The following is a 21,082-nucleotide window of genomic DNA, read 5'->3' as shown; positions in this document are numbered from 1 at the left end:
TGTTTAATACTGCCAATCGTTTGCCACAAGCATTGCTAAATGGGGTTGCCAAGGGATGTTCAAATACGATGGGAAAAAAGTCGCTTAGAGTAAAGATGATATGCATATATTTACAAAACTTTTGGGTGTAATAAACATTACTTTTAAACGTTTTTTAAAATGTAAATAATTAGTTTTTATTTAATAATAAATCTGGTTGTTAAATAAAAATGGTTGTTGTGACTGAGATCAAACTGGTGAACTCCACTGTGACCGTACATCGTTTTGGATATTGGATGTACGACGCCTGGATAACGGCTTCTGCAATAAATTGTGTTAGATTCGAAAATTTAGAAATTGTTGGCAACTATATCTGGTCCTAAATAACTCATCATTTTTGAGCGTTTTCCAACCAACAGGAAAGTAAATTTACTCTCACTGGGTTTCAATAAAGACACAAAATAACGAAGGGCAATAAAAAATAAATAACTCGTGAAAAACAACACTCATTTTCTTAATTCTATATGATTTCCTTCCAACCAGGATTTCATGGAAAAATCAAGCAGGATCTTCAGCTTGGTTTTGCAGTTCGACGCTGAGCATTAACTAGATTCTATGTCAGGGGTAATTGATGAAAATTCTCGCTTAAGGTCAACTGTGATATAGGTATATAGGTACCGTATAAGGTAAACGCTTCATAATTAAATTATCAATCTCTCGAAACGTTTGCTTGTCGCAGACGCCTACCCCTAGCTTACTCGCTACTGACGTACACAATAGGTGACAAAAAGAAGTTTTGAGAAAATTATAAGCGATAAAAATTCGAAACAAAAACACTCAGACCGTATATAGAATAATGTATCATATTTTAATAACTTTATTTATCAACGCTGAACATATTCACAGTGACTCTGCCAGCTGGATTTTGTACATAAGCATTAAACTATCTTACAAATGGGGTCTTTTATATATTGTCGCGGTTGTTGTTATCTCTATGCATTGGTTGCCGTATTTCTGATGTGTGTTGTGCACATTATTCAGCGTGCCACACCATTTCTATGGCCTTTTGATGACTTTTGCTTGCTTTCCTTCTGTTTTTGTTGTCTATTCACTCTCGTCCGTTCTCAATCTGAACGTCTGCTTATCATTGTGAATCATTATGTTGATGTTAAATGACATCTAACAAACTATTCGCTACTATTGTAACAGTTTTTGGTGTAGTAGTCTTTAAGGCTCAATTTTTGTCTTTTATTCCTTGTGAGATTCCCTTTTGTTGTTAGGTTCACTTCCTTTCCTGTTTTTTAACCGTTCGTTGTAACAATAACCGCGCCAAACATATCTGTTTCCCGTACAACAAGCATTCTCACACACACACACACCCATTCTTGATGCATCGACCTAACATCAAGTGCCCACAACTTCCGCGACTGTGAAGCGTGTATCGCTCTTATCCGCAGTCCTACCTGCTAGTCTAGACCCACTCTTCCATGAAATATATGTCCCCTTCAAGTGTTTGTTTTTGATACATGTTTCATCACCATTTTTACCCAGATTTTTTTTCGCACAAACGTTTACGCGTTCCTTCGCTCATATCATGATCGGCAGCCGTAGGTTTATTTATTATTATTACTGTAATAACTATTGTCTTTTTATTAATATTATTATGTACGTTTTTACCTACTATCCACTAACGGTCGATTCGCTTTACAATGCTCTATCTATGTGTAGTTAGCTCGTGCTTCATTCATTGTCACTTATTCGTCCATAGGTTTCGCCCTAGTTTTGCCGTTTACCACATTCTGTCAAAATTATTTCGTCTGCTATTCTTATTATCACTAACACCATCATCGTTATTATTGTTCTTGAATGATTTCGCCATATAAATCTTATTATTGTCATCATTATTCTTTAATAGTTATTAGTATTATTATTATTTTTATTGTCTTCATACTCAAAGCTTTGCTGCCGTCTTTCATTATCCACTCTATCATCATCTTTCGCAGAATAAGAAATATTTAATTTGGTCATTTTGTCTGCTCGTCATTACCAATAGATCTATTTAGTAGCCAAATATTAACATCTGAAAATTATCCGATACCATTAGGGCCTGCTTTTTTCTTATTTGTTTTTACTTTCTAAACTTTCTTTTTACATCAACGCCATTTACTTATTTTCGTTTACATTGGGGCCACATTTTTCACATAATTTCACAAATTTTCAAGTACCAGTACAATAATTTCGGCGGTCTTGCCAATGTCTAGAGATGGTCATAGTTAATTGGTAAATACGGGCCTATGCCCTTGCTTCATCATCCCCAAAAGACAAATCGTATTTATATGTCTGGCGGCCTGGACGTTCCTGTTACGATTACAGAATATATATAACCTAAATATTCTCATTATTCATATATAATAATAATAATAATAATAATATCAGTAATGATTCATTACTTATCTGCATTGTCGTCGTTAGCACTATCTAGAGACAGCAACCGCCATCTACCTAAAAGGACATTCCTCTACAACGCTACAATAGATATAATATATATATATAATAATCGTAACTCATAGTTAGTTAATAAATCCTCTGTCATCGTCTTCTGCGCTTAATGGGAAAATGGCCGAAGAAAAATCCAAAAGCGGAACTTCCGGAACGGGAAGGGGCATCAGTGGCGCTTTCGGTAGTGCTGGACGCTTCTCCCATATTCTGCGCGCATCCACACAGACATAATTAGATCGATGTGTTCCTGTTTTACATGAACACATTTATCAGTCATTTATTTTCTGTTGTTGAAAAGTGCCTTCTTAATGGTCGACACCCGCCCTCAGGCAAAAAATGGCCAAAAACGCCCGTGTCTCTTGATTTTTAAAAAGGAAAAATTGCTAGTCTCTTCCCTGTGTCTCATAAAGACGAACAGCGTGATACACACACGCCTTTTTTCATTCTTGAACATTCCCTTATACGCGACATGTTCTCCGAGCCATAGATTACGGTACTTTACAGGGGTTCAGTTTTTCTTCGGCGCCATCCATTCATTTCGACGTCATCCTACCGGAGTTGAGATGAGGCTCCGAAACGGTACTAGAAACCGCTAGCACAACGCCAGTGAAAGCTGCTTTCATGAACTCTTCCTTTGTTAGCAGAATGGCCTTACACTTTGCTCTAGGTCCTGTCTATGTTTAAAGACGTATAGGGTCCAGAATGTGATGCTGGTAGCAATTGTAACGCAGTAATGGTTGCAACTCCTTGTTTATGAACAATTTTACAGAAACAAAAGTTCTGTCTTTTTTTAAACGCGGGACTATAACGGCAATGTACTATAACACAGGTGTCAGGGACAAACCATCCGATAAAGCGTAGAAGTTAAACAGTGTTTTAAAATCGACCAGAAACGGGACAGAGAGACTGCGCGCTCAAAGAAACGAAAAGACACGACATATCAAACCGGCCTGGCATCATAATTGAAGACACGTTGTGCTCAATAATCAAGAACTCCTAACGGACCTAAAGGAGACTTCGTAAACGAGCAAAAATAAACGGATGATATATTCGATTGTCAAGCTGTGCCTTCACTTAGTTAACCCCATATACGGGATCAACATCCGGCAAGCACCGCGTCAAGCTTGCGTCTCTCTTGGGCGCACAGTTTTAGTTTACAGCTTCGTCTTCGTCACTGCGATGGCCAAAAATTTATCACCCGTCGATGTGATACCGATATTAACCGATAATAACTCAGCGATGAACGAGTAAACGGATCCTTTGAAGTCGACTCAATCGCACATATGTTCCCCCATTTTACGCCAACAACCAGCTTCGGTCTTCGCCTTAACCAAAACAATAACAGCAACAAGTCGAAAATTGTGTAGGGCTGAGTGAGTCCATTTCGAAGAGTGGAGCTAAGACATAACTTTCTGTTATAACCTCGTAAAGCACCTCCATTCTTGTTAACATCAATCTCGAACTGCAATACAGTTACGAAATACAGTTTGTAACGCCTCGCATGCTTTCCGCGTATCGTTTAAGGCAGCATGCTCCTAAATATGTCTGTGTGATCCTCTATTTCTCTCCCGCCGTCTCCTGTCCCTCACTCCTTTTCTACTATTATCATTTATAACATATATTTTATATATATATATATATATCCTCTTTCTTATTGTCTATCTTTTCCCAGCTTCCCGTGTGCGCTTCAATGCATCCTGACCACTCTGAAGCGGCTGAGCGCTCGGGCAAGACCGTCACGATCCATAGCGTCCTGGGTGAACCATTTGCTCTGCTGGTCTGCCGTAGACGCTGGCGATGTTACTGACGGCGTGTCTTCACTATCGTTCTTTTCTTTGCACTTTTCAGCACTGCTAGCTGCACTTTTCGGCTCAAGATAGAAACTACTCGACGCGCCGCGACCAGACGCCGCACTGAAACATCACGTTGAAAGGAAAAAACGTTGATGTAGTTAAACCTAACGGAACTTCCGAAAACACCGATGCTATAAGGGTGAGATAGTATTCAGAAATATCAACATGGATCACGAACTGAATAGAAATCACGATAAAAGAAAACAAGATATCAATGCTTAGGGGAATTTAACATACCATTTTGATATGTATGCTTCGACGATGGCTACCGGGCAGCGTTCCTTGTTAAGGACGTTTTCCTGAATGACCTTGTCATTGACTTTCAAAATCTTCTTCGATGTTCCATCTACCTCTTGAGTTTCTACAACAACCTGCAATAGCATAGTAAAAACAATAGTAATTAACTACAAAAAGTCATTGATCATAGACCAACAAGAAATGTTGTGTGCTACTGTTGTGTATAGCCTTAGTGACCTAACGTAAGCTAGAAACTTCTTTTTGGTGTATTCAACGAACCTTTTCCAGCTTGAGCTCTTCGTGTGCGTCGGGATCGGACATCTGTGCATGTTTGGCAATGACAAACGCGACGGTATTGAAAAGAAGGTCGGGTGAGGCCATACCAAGTTGGTTCGTACGCCAAAATAAATCCTCCGAAATCAACTTCGACGGATCCTGTAAAAAAGAAACACATCAATGCAAATCATATGGTTAGAAAAAATTATATTCATAAAACACACATTAAAAATTAACGACTTTTTGTTCAAAACTAATATATTACTCACACTTCTTTTTGGCAAGTAGCACTGAAGTTTAACGGAGTTTATTTATCCTTTATGGAACCGCAAAAGATGTGAATCAATAGATGGTTCAACAAAACAGATAACCAAAAAAACATGCTGAACTGAGCTGAATATTATCTCGAACTCCATCACTTTTAACAATATTTCCAACCACAAAAAATCGTGTTGTTTCAATGTTACATCACCGTTAAGATACATCAAACTGTCTAGATTACCGCCCAAAAGCAACTAAAAGCAAAAAAGATTGCGATAGTTGAATGATTTTCCCTTGCTCACCACTTTCTCTGGCTCAACAGAAGACGTGAGTGTGACGAGGTAGTCGTTAAAGGCACAGAATGCACCGTCATTGAAGATGTTTGCCTTATGCTTCACCCGCTCGAGGTGAAGTTGGAGACCCAAGAAAAGGCGTTCGAGACGCAAAATATCTTCGGTATTGGCGTCGTCCTGCGTGTCTTTGCCGATTGCGCACAGCGCCTGGTTCATCTCTTCAGCACTTAGTTTGGAAAATTCATCGCTCGACAATTTCAATTCATCACATTCACTACCTTCAATGCTTGTTTTCCGCTGTTTTGTCCACTCCGACCAGCGTTGAAGGGCCTCATCGACAAGCTCTTGGCCCTCGTCTTTAAACCGTTTCTTGTTCTCTTTATCGCCCTCGCACTCGCCATTCTTCTGGGCCTGTCTATCGTCGTCATTGTCATCTCGTGGTCGCTTCTTGCCACCACTTGACCCGTCGTTGTAGTTGTTTAGACCGCCATTGAGCTTTGGTTCCTTAAGAAGGCGTTCGGCGAGCTCCTTTGCCAATGAATGTAACTCGGATTCAAATTCAACTAACTTTTCGCCCTCCAAGCCGCCCCGTAGCTGGTCGATATCCAGAAGAACTCCTTTGAGTACCGGTTTTCCTGTAATTTCATTTTTAGTTAAGGCTTAATAACGAATCCACAAATACATGTCGACGTAAGCAAGCCAGACAGCAATATTCATCGATAAGATTACATATCTCGAAGGACGAAATAGAGCAGAATCGAATAGAAAGCACATGAAAAGTGTATCAAAATTGGAAATAAAATAGAACCGTCGTAATAAAAACTGAAGTTTTAGCAAGTTTACCGCAATAAATGTATGTTATACTCCTGTGCGTTTGCGCTCTCTTTTTCAACCCTATCTATATAGAAACGTTAAATTCCGCTAAATTACTATGCTTTATTTATATTCCTCAATGATTACGCTCTAGAAACGTACCTTTATAATTACGCTTTATGAGTATTCCTCTAAGAATAGCAAAAACTCACTTTTTCCTGTTACGACCTCATCGATTCGGTCACTGTCACGTTGGTCCTCATCCTCTGACGGTTTACACTGGACAGATTTATTGCGCATCTCTTTCGGCGGGGGTGGTCGCACAACAATAGGCGTATTGTTCAGTTGCACTACTCCGGGCGGTAACTGCACCACTCCAGCGACCTGTCCGCTAGCCTGCGTTACCACTTGACCCGTTTGCGTGACGGTCACTTGTTGACCTCCACTTTGGGCGATTGACATTTGTGCGCTACTCGGAAAGACTCGAGTCACCGGAGTGGACACTTTGCTTACAACCTGATTCACCTGTGGCAGTTGGGCAAGTTGAGATACAGCTGCGGCAGCTGCCGCCGCCTGCTGACTCGATAGGCGCTTGTTAATTTGATTTGTTGCGGCTTGCGTGACGACCTGAGCAGCCGCTGACTGGGCTTGCACTTGCGCCAAATTGACAGTTTGAGTCAATACGACCTTGTTACCTGGAAACGTCGATGTTATGTACACCAGATTAAATGAACTGAGCTGCCTGGATCAAGTCCGTCTTATGCAGTAAGCTTAGTAAAGCTTATTTAGCTGAATTTAAGAACGATTTCCAAATGCAACCAATCCAAGTTCTTCACTTGTTATTATGTGTTATGGCCTGCTATAACGATAGACACCTGAAATGCTAGGCCCTGTTGAAGCACAAGGACACAGGGCTCTACATATCGAAAACGTTTTCATTCTTTTGTCACACCCGATCTCCTTCTACTGCAAAAAAAACACTCATGACTATCTACTCCAGTTCCACACAAATGAGGTTTATTACTTCGCGTGCGTCCTTGAAGAAAAAAAAATCGAATAACATAGCAAAACTTACGTAGCAAAGTTTGCTGAGCTTGTTGGTGCTGCAACACCTGCTGAGCCTGATGTTGCTGTTGTTGTTGTTGTTGCTGTTGTTGTTGTTGTTGTTGTTGGGCAGCCAATTGTTGGACCGCTTGATTCTGATGTTGCTGGGCAGCTGCGGCTGCTGCTGCTGCAGCGGCGGCTGCCTGCTGCTGTTTGTTCTTAAATAAATTTTGGAAGGACAACGCGCAGTTATAGCAACAAAAGTTGCGAACTGACGCGTCGCTCATGGTCAAGTGAAATTGCGGCCGGGCTAGCTTTCCACACTGGTCGCATCTGAAGGCAACGCCGTTTCGTTGTTTGTAACACGAGGGTGAAGTTGAAACAGGTCAATAACAAGACAAAAACAACAACGTTGTCCTAAAGTTAGTGATGAGCAATGAAAGATGATAATGTTCCGAGGCTGTGCACAATAACAAACAAAACATTATGTATATGACCTTTAACTGATAGAGACATTGCTGGATACTTCTGTCTTGCTTGTTATTTTTGGTTAAATCAATCTATAATGTGAATTGAAGTGTTTTTTGGTACATTGATAGTAAGTATTAAGACCCTACTAATTTTGAGAAGCCCATAAAATCCGTCTATTACAGCGATTTCTTTCATTTTCAGAGCATAAACCAACGCGACAAAATGCTGGCCTTACAAACGAATCGGTAGCATATCCTCAAAATGTTTTTATCGTTTTTAAATTAAAATAGTGTAGATTCTTCTCAATTAAGCGTTTTAGTGCCACGAATCGATGAAGCAGCACGAAGTCACGAAACTGATATGAAGCCACTAAATCTAGATAAAATTTAGTATAATAGATGTAGATATTTATCTACATCTATTATACTAAAGCTAATCTACTAAATATTTTGAGTTCTAAACCCGGACATGCATTAGCTTTCAGACGATTGAATCTTGTGCGAACCGAAACGTGTCTACACCTCCTCATATGTACCTAAATTTACAAAGCAAACACGTTACACTGCTTCAAGCTCAATTATAACTGGATCTACAAGTCCAGTTAATACTTACTTGACAAAACCTTGCTGAGTTTTGGCTGCGGCCTGTTGCTGCTGCTGCTGTTGTTGTTGTTGTTGTTGTTGCTGCTGTTGCTGCTGTTGTTGCTTTTGTTGCTGCTGCTGCTGTTGAGCCGCTGCAACAGCTGCGGCAGCTGCTGCCGCCTGTTGTTGGGCGGCCACGGCCTGTTGTTGCTGTTGAAGTAATTGTTGCACCTGATGCTGTTGGACAGCCGAAACCTTATTTTGCAGTAGGCTCTGTGCGCGATGCGTTTGACTTGCGGCTTGTTGTGCTGCTAACTGGGCCTGGACAACGGGAACTGGCTGGTGAGTTTGTCTCGCCACCTGCGAAGTTTTTGCTTTATGCAAATTTAAACAGTATATCGAGCAGAACAATTGGACGACGTCACCGGCGGTATAACGCTCGATCATATCGAAATTATACTTTTTTACTTTGCACCAGCAACAAGGGACAATTTTTCGGTGACTTAGTACGAATAGATTTAGACAAGTCTTTGTGCAGAACTTCTTTCGTGGACCCTTGACGCCCAACTGTAGTGTAATACTTTCGCCTGGTCGGGTGCGAAAACAGTGGCAGTTTTCACAGTATCCGCCGTCCAGCTTATGATTATACCGAAATCGAGCAACGCACGGGTCGCTGCAAGCGCACGCTAGCTCCTTGTCATCGATACCATATTTCAATTGTAGCTGTTTTGGCTGGCACCGATTTGAGCAAATTTTACATTTTTCTGATGGATCAACTGGCCTTGCGGGCGTAAGGCTCTCGTAATGTTTAACGCATTCCCTCGAGCAGAAGTCTTTGAAAGCGCACTTGTCACCAACCTGTGCCACGATAGGTTCGACTTTCTCTCGGGTCAAGTCTTTCTGACAATATGCACACACTTTCAGACCTTTCTTGAACTCTTCGAGGCACTTTCCGGTACAGAACTGACGGATGTCCGCACCAAACCGAACGCAGTATTTGCCCAACGATGTTTCTTGTACGACAACGTTACAATTGGCACACTGAGCACCGATTTGTAGTTGATACTTTCGCAAGCAAGGTACGCCACAGAATTCAAGCGTCTCCCACAGTAGCAGGTCAGGATCACCTGAGGTCAGGTGTTTAATACACACAAAACATACTCGTCTTGGAGCGTGTTTTCGTTCTGTCAATTCGAAGCACTTTGCTGAACAGAGAGGCTGTTGTGCACCGAGATGAGAGCACAGGAAACCACTCTGGTCGATCTCCTCGTGGCATGCCTCACACTTGTCTTTCTTTTTCGGCTGTTTGTCCTTGAATGCCTTAAAGCAATCCTCATTGCAGAGCTGAACTTGTTCGCCTTTGTAGAACACTTTAAATTTTAGTTTCTTTTTCAATGCCCCGCATTGCATGCACACTTTCTTTTTATCCTTCTTGGCATCTCCATTAAGCCCCTTGCCGGAGTCCTGTGTCGACTCATCTAGGTCTTCGTTGGCCATTGCACGGCCTATTGTTCTAGCAGATACTAAAAATACCACAGCACTCTTCCGCTACCAGACGGGCCGTGCCGTCTTCCAGCGCTGCGCTGGCTCGTCGTATTCGGGTCTCCCGTCACAGTCTCGGTATCGGTCCAACTGTTTTCTTCTCAAAGCGTTCTAGAAGAAAAAGTTCGCATGACAAATAAAACAAGAAATTAGTACTAGGCTAAACGTAAAGAACTCGTAGTTTTTTGCTATATCTTTTCCGCGTGTCATATCTGCTTTTCATTCCTGATCTTTGACATTTTTTGGTAAGATTTTAACAATGTAGATGTGTTAGGCTGGCGCATACTTCTGTCTGCTTTCCATCTAATAAAAAATAGCATTTTATCCCTGTTTTAACAACGAACTCAGTGATTTTGTATTTGCTATGATTTTTACGATTGTCTACAATTTCTCAATTAATTTTGTCCGTTCCACAAGAAATATTTAGGTCTGGTGTGAAAAAAAACTTGCTTTGTCAGTTATTGAGACCCTCTACATTGTCAAATTTACCGTCAAAAATTAATTTGTCGTGACTCGAAAAAACTGAACTACGTTCGCCGAGCCGTCAGCACCAGTTTTAGAGAATATAGCCGATGCAAACTCGTACATCACGTAATATCTTGCAAAGCGGCTTTAACAGCTTTTGTAACGTGTAGCATGATTAAAAAAATCATTTGATCTTATTAATACGGCCTTTACTTTGCATGGACTCGTTTACTTGATACAATTGGGCCGTATACAGGTCTCTGTCAGTTGTCTTGCTTTTCTCAGACAGCTTCCAGCGAATAGGATTCTTACACTCTGTGTTCGCCTACTGGGTTAAGCACATGTCGCAGTTAAAGTCGCCTTTCGCATATTACGACTCTCAACGGTTACTGCAGCACCCATGAGCAAATAAATAATTTGCGCCATCATTTCCCATAGGTTTGTCAATGATATAGTCAATAGGGCATATGGCACCCGCACTTAAAAAAATCCAATTATTCGCAAATTAAGAAAGATACTCTCATTGTCTTTCGGGTATCAACATATCCACTAGTTTATTTTCATCGGCTAGGGATTGCTAACCAGTTATCGCCTATACCTGCCTGCTGCTGCATCACACAAAGGTGTGCCGGTGGTTCGGAGAGCTGCATACTTGCGGCGTTATACTCACTACGATAAAGCTAAAGCTTACTTCGGCATATGGGCTTTTATGTTTCGTGTTACCACTGGTCAACTATGAGCAGATGAAGAGCAACCACTTAAGATCGTAGAACCTAAAAGACAGGCTCCCCTTCAGTCACGGTCTGACGTCACACTTCCAATTTAACGATTCGTGATTTTAGATCTTGATAGAATCTCTTTTCAAACAGAAATTACGGTAACAATGCGACGGCTCAAAGAGGAATTTGATTACCAGAAGGACATATATATATATATACATATATACGGGTTGTAAATGCTCACAGGTAATTTTTAGAAATCCTTTGAACAAACTGTCCGTAGTTATGATATTTGTATGTATAGATTCTCTCAAACTCTCAAACAGGTACAAAAAATTCTACGAGTTCAGATGTTGGACAGCCGGTAGGGCAGGTATTAAGTCTGGATGCAAAAATTGCAAAGAGGCGTAAAAAATCATAAAATAATTAACCGGTAGAGGTTACCTGGGTGACGATACATACTCCCCTTAAAAACGGCTGCTACTTTCTGCATAAAAGCCTTAGATCACCAGAGAGATGTCTCTTTGAGCTATTTTTACAAATTTTTTAGCTTATTCAATCTAAACAATATTGTAGATCCCAATTTCTCATGTAGATTTTCCTCATTTTCTTCAGAAGCCTTGTGGAGATTAGCACCAATGTGGACCGCCGATTGCGGTCGATCGAAAAATTCTATAGACTCAATAAAGCTGTCTTGGGTGCAAAAATATTGAATAACAGTTAATGGTTGCTCGTTTTTTGAAGACCAACCTCCTACTTGCAATGTGTTTGTGGTTCAGAAAAAATGCGCTTTCTTTAAGTTTCAGTTGTAACAATGCCCGCATACCTAGTACGATAACAATTTTACCTATTAGATTATATATGTAATACAGTACTGGTCGATGAGCTCAAGAAACATCGCGCTACAGGTCTCACTATTTATCCCATCCACCCCAATATATACATACGGTAATGCCAACTTAAATAAAATAAGTAATATTTCATCCACTCGGAAAGACAGGAGGATTTCACTTTACAAGGCGCTATTACACATAATTGTAAATCTTACGCAATACATTCGATATCCGGATATCTATTTTTATGTTCCTTGAAAAATTAAAAGCACTAAATCAAATGCTACAACGTACAATGAACAGAATTAAAAGATGCGATATGGCACGTGCAAAATGGACAGATCAAAATAGATCAGTGTTAGATTTAGAAGTTCTATTTTTTCTTCCTTTTAATTAATTACTTATTCAGTTTACTTATTTAAATAAATCACACCATTAAGAGAGTGGTTTATGCATCGTAACTGGAAAGTTCACTTAAAACGAAAAAATTCCTATGCGTACATTGATTCCGCTCCAGAAATAAAAACTGAACAGTTGTTACTGGAAAATTTAATTGAAAAAATCATTAATTGAAAATCTTAATTGAAGTATGTCAGCGGCATTACGGAAGCAGATACGACGTAGGCCACTTTCCTTCGTTTTGTACGTTACGAGCGTCGTTACACACTTTCGTTCCATATCTGTGTGCATACGTGAGAGCAACATGTGACAGGAAGCAGCAGTCATATGAGAAATGCCTTGGCCAATCTGTTCACTTACAGTGTGATCAATTGATTGACTTCGATGGGAAACCTCTCACCTTTCGTTGAAAAACACCTGCTTCTATTGTACACACTTCAACAGTAGCAGCGGACATTCAATTTTTTTTTATCTGAATGCTTCGTGCTGATACGTTGATTCGCGTCGATTTGCATACGCATACGTTAAATATCAAGACCAGACGATAGTGATAACTGGTCACGACGTTCAAACCTACCAGTTTCATACATAAATCTTACTAAGAATTTTCCGATCAGCCCGATGTAATTATACCACTGTCGCCGGCATTATAATTATACAATTGAACTCAATTACCTTGGGCCACATCGGTGTTTAGGTGCGATATTTAACGACCGCATCTGCTTCATATTTGGGCTCAAATACGCTCCTTTATCGTACGTCTCATAAACAACTTATGTATGGGACTGAATATATTTATAAATGTTAATATATCCTTATACAGGTATGCCCTGGAATTCACCATTTCCGAGACAGAAAACAGCAAATTTGGGAAATTCCTTTTAATGTATGGGCATATATTGACGCAACTTCAGAGATTTAAGCTAATAAACAGCTACACTTTGATTCTACAAATGCTATTTGCGAGGTGATATATTAATACGCTTGGTACTTATTCTCAGTCAGGTTATCCTAAAGGTAGTTCATGAAAAGAAACAACTTTGAATTGAATTCAGAGCAGTTTATGCTGTACTCAGAAGGCAGATTCTGATCCTTCAAACGCATCTATTATGAATGGTGCAGTAGCAACGTGCTTGACAACTAAAATTAGAGATACGTAAGGTGATCTATGTTAGAAATCGGACGTAGACACATGTACTTTGGTTCTGCAATTCAGCCATCTGAAACAAAATTAAGCGGCAGTACCACACATCTCCAAACACTTTTTCGTCTAAGCTTATCCATCATTAAGAAAACAGAAATGTGCTTCAAAATCATACTTAGTTTATTCTTAGTTACGTCGAACGTTCCCAAACCATTATTTAAGCAAAATTACCTCCGTTCCTGCTAGCCAAGTTCGTACCTCTTTAATAACAATATCATACGTAATCTCAAGAACAAAAAGTTTTTTCGCCCTCTTTTTTCTTGGTTTCCTTCCGTCGTGCCAACGCACGCTACAAAATTCACCATAATATATATCCTTTAATCACATGAAGGCTGCGTGGTTAGCTTAACTTGGCACGCCCCTCTAAGGCCTTTTTTGCAGTTGGAGTCGTATCATGGTTAAGAACGGCGTAGCATAACGTTTGCGACCAATCTGCTATAACGATTGCGAGCACAACCGTCAGTGGTTCAGTTATCATCGTTGCGTAATACAACAGCTACAGACGATGGCCCTCTAGTGGAAATGTTTACTCCTGACTTGCCGTGGCCTGCGTGCGCATCGTGTGAGTGCCATGACCTTGTAACTGGTGTGTACGGAAAAACTTGATATATAGACTACTGATATTCTTCTGGGTCCACACCTCACCCCTTCATTATAGATATCGCAGATCTTGATGTGTTTTTCTCCCTTGATATATTTTTGTGCTTTTTTTAGTGTTCGACTTTTGGGAAACAGAGTTTTGAAAAAAAAACTGATCAAACGTTAAGAAGAATTGTTCTATCACCTTACTCTAGGAAGTTCTTTTGTGTCGAGAAATACAGTGATATGATGTAGGAAAAAATTACTTGAGAAATATTATCATTTTTGAACGATTATAAAGATTGGATTTAGGACCAGCTTTTTGCAGCTGGATAGTGCCTTGTTATGGTTTAGCAGATATGGAGAAATAGCAGATATGGATACCTTCTTTTGCTATAGTTTGAATTTCATGGGCCTTCACGATTGGTTCAATGCTTCCGTACCAAAGGCACCTACTAAAAATAAACGGGCTGATTCCGAAAAAAAATTTTATATTGTCCTAAAATTAGTAAATACGTCAACATATTTCAATGTACTGTATTTTCCTTTATGATAATGCCAATTTTAGGACGATCGCCTAAGAGCAGTAATCATAAAATCCACATATGTTAATCAGTTACATCGACTCGATAGTCACGAGGACGTTATACAGATTTTTGCAAAACATTGTCTTTCCTCTCCCGTCTTTCATCTTTTTCTGTCAAAGACGTAACGGTATCCTACAACTACTCGTTTAACCAGGCCTACTCTGCTGTAGCTGCTAGTGTTCACTGCGATGTGCGAATGGCATGGAAGCAGGGGTGCGCTATGGCGGTAGCTTAGCCGCTCAGCTCGACTCAGCTTCCGGCTGTTGATGGTGGCGATGTTCTCCAGGCCAACTGCGGTATGAGGCCTTCTGGCTACGGCAGGATTGTAAGCAAACGGTATCCGTCGCCAAGACTGCTGTTATGCAATGGCCACGCAAGCGGGGGCTGTGCGGTGCACCTTTTACCAAACGAACTTCCACTAGCCTCGGGCTGACTATATGCCGGTTCAACTAGTACTATTACAAACACACAGGCAGACAAACGGACGCATAGCCATCTTTCACGAGCAACAGTAACATGAGCAGTGACAATATTTCCTGTAGCTGAGATGGTAGTGGCAAAAATTTCGGAAACTGCACGCATATAACAAAAAGCTGATGGATGCTTCCCCTTACATTTTTCATACACGCAAACGATGCGGTGTGCTCTGCTATGTTAAGCCGCGCCCCGTCAAGGGCAAATAAGAAACTTCACCATAATATAATAGGCACTACGATAACTTACACATACAAATATACAAATATATTTCTGGCAAATGAAGCGTACTCATTGCTTGACCTTATAAAGAGATGCCAAGTATAAAGCAACTATGCAAAGTAAAACTAAATCGCTAAGTTGGCATCATGTCACGTCATACAGAGTGGTTGCTTTTCGCGACCAACTAATGGCGTTCAAATCGCATCGAATGAGCCTCCCCCGGTCCTGCATTATAAGTTCTTGTGGTCCAGGAACGAAAAAAGAACAGACCAGTCACCCTCCCTCTATCGCGGCGTTACAACATCTACCATCAAGACCACCGCTACCGGCAGGAAAGCTCCTCCTCGAATGCGAGCAGTCACACGAACTAAAATGGAAAGAGGGTAGCCGTCACCGGCGGGCAGACAGGACAGTCGGACAAACTGACATTACCCGGGACCATAACGCTCCGAACACCTGATCCGTTCCCGGGTCCCGAACATTGTCTGGCGCATTTCCAACCTTGCCTGTAAATGTTCTTCGAGCAAGAACAGCAACTACGACAACAACAACAACAACAGTGATATCGACAGCAGCAGCTGTAGCGGTGCCAAACCAACCCAATCGGCAGCAGACGTGTCAGCGGCACGGCAGCGTGGCAATCCAGGCCACCCAGAAAATCCCTCCGAGCCGATTATGAAGCGCCCGTAACTCAACGCAACGAAAAACAAGACAAACAGCAAAGGCATGGCACGGGCGGACGCATAGGCTCGTTCGGTCGCTACTCGTTTACTCGTTCGCCAGCCAACAAATACGGCAACAGCGGCCACAAGCAATCAGTGAACCCTGCACGTTCAACAGAGGCGCCGCACAACAGGCTGCTCCCGCAACTGCCGCTGGGCCCGTTGGCTTCGTTGAGTGCGGTGTGCAAGAGTCTCACCATCTACTACGACGCTATGCTATCATTCTATGGCGACGACGCCTTTTGTCGAAACAGCGGCCGATAGCCTTGTGGCTGCCGTTGCTAAAATCCTGCTGCTGCCGCTGCTGACGATGTACCAGGGTACCTTAATACTGCTGTTATTTTAACTGGCCCAGATTATCTTTTATTTTATGTTTTGTAGGAAGCAAGACAAAGCCTAGCGGTTACGCAGAGTGGTGTGGAGGCGGATCTGCCAATTAGTAATCAATAGGGGCGAGACATTGCACAAAGCGGCAAAATGGAATAGCGAAACTTAACAACAACGAAAAAACCATAAAAAAATCTTGTATATAACGATATATACGATATCACAATTATGTTTCGATTTCAACGTTTGCGTTGCATCCTCCGGACGATATTGTATTCATAAAACACGATAATCCTTCAAAACGTAATCATATATTTGTACAATACAGCAGCTTCAGCGGTTTGAATCTATTTGCGAAATAGATGTTGTTTTCATAAAATATTATTTGGAAACGAATTTACCTTCCCTGTTCGTATCTACATAGAAATGCAAATACAAACTGATTGAATTCGTGTACACAAGAAAATATCTATCCCACAAGAACTGTATGACATGACATAGTATATGCAAGCAGAACTTCAAGATAACATCAAGTTAACAGATGTCTAATCGAATATGGCTGACCGAATGACCTCAACCCACACGCTCGCCCGTCAAAAACGACCTCAAGTTTGCTATCTCGTCAAGCCATCACTATTGCCCTTTTTACAGATTTCATCACGTGCGTATCGTGTATTCAAGGTACATACGAATATCCGTACAACGATAACTCCTTTAACTTAACGAGAAAAAAGTGGCAGAGGGTTGCCCATTGCTATCAGTGGTCATTCCAGTCCAGTAAAATAACGAACTAACTGCTATGTACTAAATACACATAATAAACTAGAGATGAATACATCCCTACATACATATCACGTCTCTCTTTGCCTCAAGGGGGTTGTTCTGCCACTGACCCCATCCTCATTTCAATTCTAGCTGCGCTCGTCACCATCGTCGACCGTTAACTGCATAATCGCCCTGAACCACCTTCACTAAGGACCGTTCGCATTATTCAACGACAACAACATAGAAAAACGAACTCCACGAGATATAATAATTCCACTCGAACAAGTTAAGTACATACGATCTTAAGTGTGTTCCTAAACGGCGACGTCTTTTCGCCTTTTCAGTGGTCTGGCCGATGCTTGGCCCCGTTATCGCCCCTGCGTATGTTAGGCAGCCTACCGCAGGGCCCATATATCGTAGAGTTGTGTGGATTGTTACTGCTACTTATGCGGTTGTTGTCCTCAAGAAGGAACGATAGAATAACCTAACCACTGAACGAATGATTGACAGGCAGTAACATCACATAACGCTATTACGTTTGCGCAATAACAGTTATCATAAGCCATGGGACAAGGCTAGAGAATACTATATTGTATGTTAAGACTCGAGTCAGAAATGCCATGAAGGCATTGGTCCGTGGCGAAATCAATGTCAGCGTGTACACTGCAGCCAAGTGGAAATAAATGATAATATTCTAGCATTTGCGCAGTTATAATCTAATGGGCATCTATTGGACCTAAAATGGTTTGTATGCGCATACTACATGTGACACTAATGTTGTTTTGTGAATGTTGACAAAAATTGCCATGGTGGCATCTATGATGGAAGCTCGTGATGAGCTTGAAAAACTCCGGCGTACCGTGGTGAGCGAGTTAGTGTTGGCGGGCAAACGGCATAGCCAGCGGAAACGCCCCCAAGACATCCAGTCACCAACAAACTAAGAGGCGAGTGAATACCAATAATATACCCCAGTCTGGCCGGGCCAAACGGATACGGGAGAAGGTCCGATTGGCTCCGGACAGCAGCAGTAGTCGCAGCCACTCCAACCGTAGCGGCTGCAGGAGCAACTACGATAAGTCCGGAAGAGGCACCACCATTACTCTTAGCGTACCGTCAACATCGTCATGAACACACAACAGCATTAGGGTCAATTCGAACGACAATGGACGGTCATCAGTTGTTATTATGGGGGGGGGGGGGGGGCAAACGGCATCAGAGAAATGGGAAAGGGCGGATGGGGGGAACAAGAGAACGAGAGATGAATTACATGTATATAGACGTACGTCATATATAAAAATAGATTTTTATTAAATGCACGTAATGAGTGAGCTGGCCAGCCGGAAGACTGTAAGGCGAGACCGGTCTGATAAATCCACCGACTACTAGCAAAACGATTCAGGACACGCAGATGGCTACCGGGAAAACCTCGCTGGTTTTAGACATGGACAAGCCACAACAGCCAATCTATAGCATCGATGACCGCGCCACTTAGTCACAGCAGTAGCTGTGTCGTCCAACCAATTAGAATACGATTGAATACTCTATCATCCAGCAACGCTACGAAATGCTACTTAATGAGAACCGAAGGTGTGTGATGCTAGCGGCCATATGCACCGAACTGCTGCTGCTGCTTTTCCAAAACACGCATGCATACACACAGACACAAACAGGTACCTGAATAAACAGTAATAACAACAATCATAACTGCAACAACAATAACATCAGAGGAGTTCGTAACAAAAATATATGCTGAACTCGTTCAATCGAGCAGCTGCAGCAAGAGCGTTAAAAAGTTGTTAGCAATTTGCCATTTTTCACAAATGTCACAACAACAACAGCAACAACAGGTTACTTCTTTTAGTGAAAATTGTGTCACTCGGACAGATAATGTTTTCATTTCTGAGCTGTGTTTCATACTGATAGTAATTGTTATAATACAGGTTGCCGCAAACAGACAGATAATATCTCAACCCCAGGCTAATCCTGTTGCTAATGGTGTGCAACCACCCTAAACCCACCAGTTGTCGCTTGGACATAGGGGGTTGGATATAATGACATTATTGTACCCACTAAACAAGTGAAATAATATAATACGGGTAATCATTTCAAGTATATTCCGCTCCTATGCACGGTATGCATACTCATTTTACTGCTTATTCATTTACTCCTTATTATAAAGAAACAGATAAAGAGACTAATCCGTCGATGATTGGCGATTGACGGCTGAACGCTGTGAGTTATGAGACGAAGTTGATCCCAGCACCAAGAGACACACAAATCCGTGTTGTATTACATGCATGTGTGTGTGTACTGGCCTGCTCTAGTTAATACGACGATGATGATGATGATTACTATTATTATTATTAGGGGAGATGGGGGCTTGTAATCGGGCGAGCAGCAACAGTGCCTTAAGTCACAGCATCATCATCACAAATAGCCATTTATAAGGATATACTACTATTAAAGCATGTAGGGTAATAGGCGCGACCAACGCCAGCGGTGTCCTCAACAGCACGATCTTGTTACTGCTATGGCACTAGTAGCTAAGTTAGCTTAGCAGCAGAGAGCAGCTACCGCAGCAATAAAGCAGAGGATCACTGAGTGACCCTCTGGCAGCAGCAGCAACAGCAGCTGCTGCTGCTGCTGCTGTGGTCGAAGCACCACCAGGCCCGGCCAGCAACACGTATCAGGCAGTAAGCCCTCGAACCGCCACCCGGCAAAAACACTCGGCGTTGGACTATACTGGATCAGCTCGGACTGGCCCGGGGCGATGAACTTGCATGATGAATCCGCCAGCCAAGCCACACAACTTCACAACTCAGTACTAGAAATAATAATAATAGTAGCAGTTGTACTTATAACATTTGAATCTATAGTATTCGTAATAGCATAGTACATATAAGCTACCTCGAAAAAAAACCAACCTGGCAAACTCCGCCGGTGGGAATCTTTTGAGCATAGAAGACGACACAGTTTAGCCCGCCGCACTGAAGTCGCTCACGAGTGACGATCCTTGCTGCCGCTGTTTCAGCTCCACCTCAAGAGGTTGTTTTTTTTTAGCCACGGTTTTTCGTCGGCCACAAAAAACGCGACAACAGACAACGACTACACGGCAATATGCACACACACGCACGCACACACACACACACACACACACAAAAACGGTTGGGGCAAACACACTCTGTGTGATAAGCACAGAGAGAGACGGAGAAAGCGGCCTACACACACTTCAGATTTAGCTACACACAAAACAGCTCGGTACAAAGGACTAGGCCACGACGGCTACACAAGAGAAGCCCCTGCACGACACCGAATTCGGACAGCACCGCACGCAGCGGTGGCGGCAGATGTAACAGCAACGGCGGAACTCGTACGCAACGGCACGGGTGGAGGCGACACGAGCCGCACTAACGAGAACACAACGGTGACGAGCACAGCGAAGCCGCTCGTGAACAACACAGGATGTGCAGCAGCAGATTCTGCTGCTCGGGCAGCAAGGGCCAGCGTACCTAGGCGGCGCCACAGTCGGGACATGGCCGCTTGTCAACAAGCGCATCGCCTTGTCGCCCGGCCGGGCCAGGTGGCAGTGTGGCCGGTTGAAACACATGAAAAAGCCATGTCATCAGTTAGTTGTCATCTTTAATCGCACGCTTCCAGTTGAAAGTGATGATCATTTCTAGTAGAAATAGCGAAATTCGTCGCCTGCGCTTGTCGAACAGTGGCCGCCAGCGGAGGCGACGAGGGTCGAGTTGTCCGCACCGTGGTTGTCGCGCCGCGGCAGACAAGTCGCGAAGATTTAGAAGGGTGGCGCGAGACCGGCGGGGTTGAGCGCCGCTCACCGGTTGAGTCCAAGTGTATTCAATGTTCATTTTAATGCGGCTCACACTGTTGCGCCGCGCCAGCGGCAAATAGAGGGTTGTATGAGCAGAGAGCCCGA

General features: G+C 42.3%; 1 protein-coding gene across 1 annotated transcript; it reads right to left on the bottom strand.

Annotated features, from left to right (window-relative positions):
- Positions 1 to 826: 826 nt before the first annotated feature.
- LOC111246507 (uncharacterized) lies at positions 827 to 20,607 on the bottom strand. Its single transcript, XM_022796220.2, has 8 exons — positions 20,070 to 20,607; positions 8,339 to 9,960; positions 7,287 to 7,588; positions 6,424 to 6,906; positions 5,408 to 6,033; positions 4,848 to 5,003; positions 4,569 to 4,702; positions 827 to 4,391 (listed from the first exon to the last, which is right to left on the bottom strand). The coding sequence occupies exons 2-8, from the start codon at positions 9,802 to 9,804 to the stop codon at positions 4,166 to 4,168; spliced, it is 3,393 nt and encodes a 1,130-aa protein (XP_022651955.1). The 5' UTR covers positions 9,805 to 9,960; positions 20,070 to 20,607; the 3' UTR covers positions 827 to 4,165.
- Between the last annotated feature and the right edge of the window lie 475 nt (positions 20,608 to 21,082).

Source organism: Varroa destructor, unplaced genomic scaffold, assembly GCF_002443255.2.
Source record: "Varroa destructor unplaced genomic scaffold, Vdes_3.0 BEIS01000003.1, whole genome shotgun sequence".
In the NCBI taxonomy this organism is placed as follows: domain Eukaryota; kingdom Metazoa; phylum Arthropoda; class Arachnida; order Mesostigmata; family Varroidae; genus Varroa; species Varroa destructor.
This window is presented reverse-complemented; position numbering and strand designations above follow the sequence as displayed.

What these genes read in the sequence shown, in the direction of transcription:
- LOC111246507 (XM_022796220.2), bottom strand. Translation starts at nt 9,804, where the DNA reads ATGGCCAACGAAGACCTAGATGAGTCGACACAGGACTCCGGCAAGGGG. An exon ending in TGAGGTCGTAACAGGAAAAA is followed by an intron (nt 6,034 to 6,423) that starts GTGAGTTTTTGC and finishes ATGAAATTACAG; the next exon opens with GAAAACCGGTACTCAAAGGA. An exon ending in AAGAGCTCAAGCTGGAAAAG is followed by an intron (nt 4,703 to 4,847) that starts GTTCGTTGAATA and finishes ATGCTATTGCAG; the next exon opens with GTTGTTGTAGAAACTCAAGA.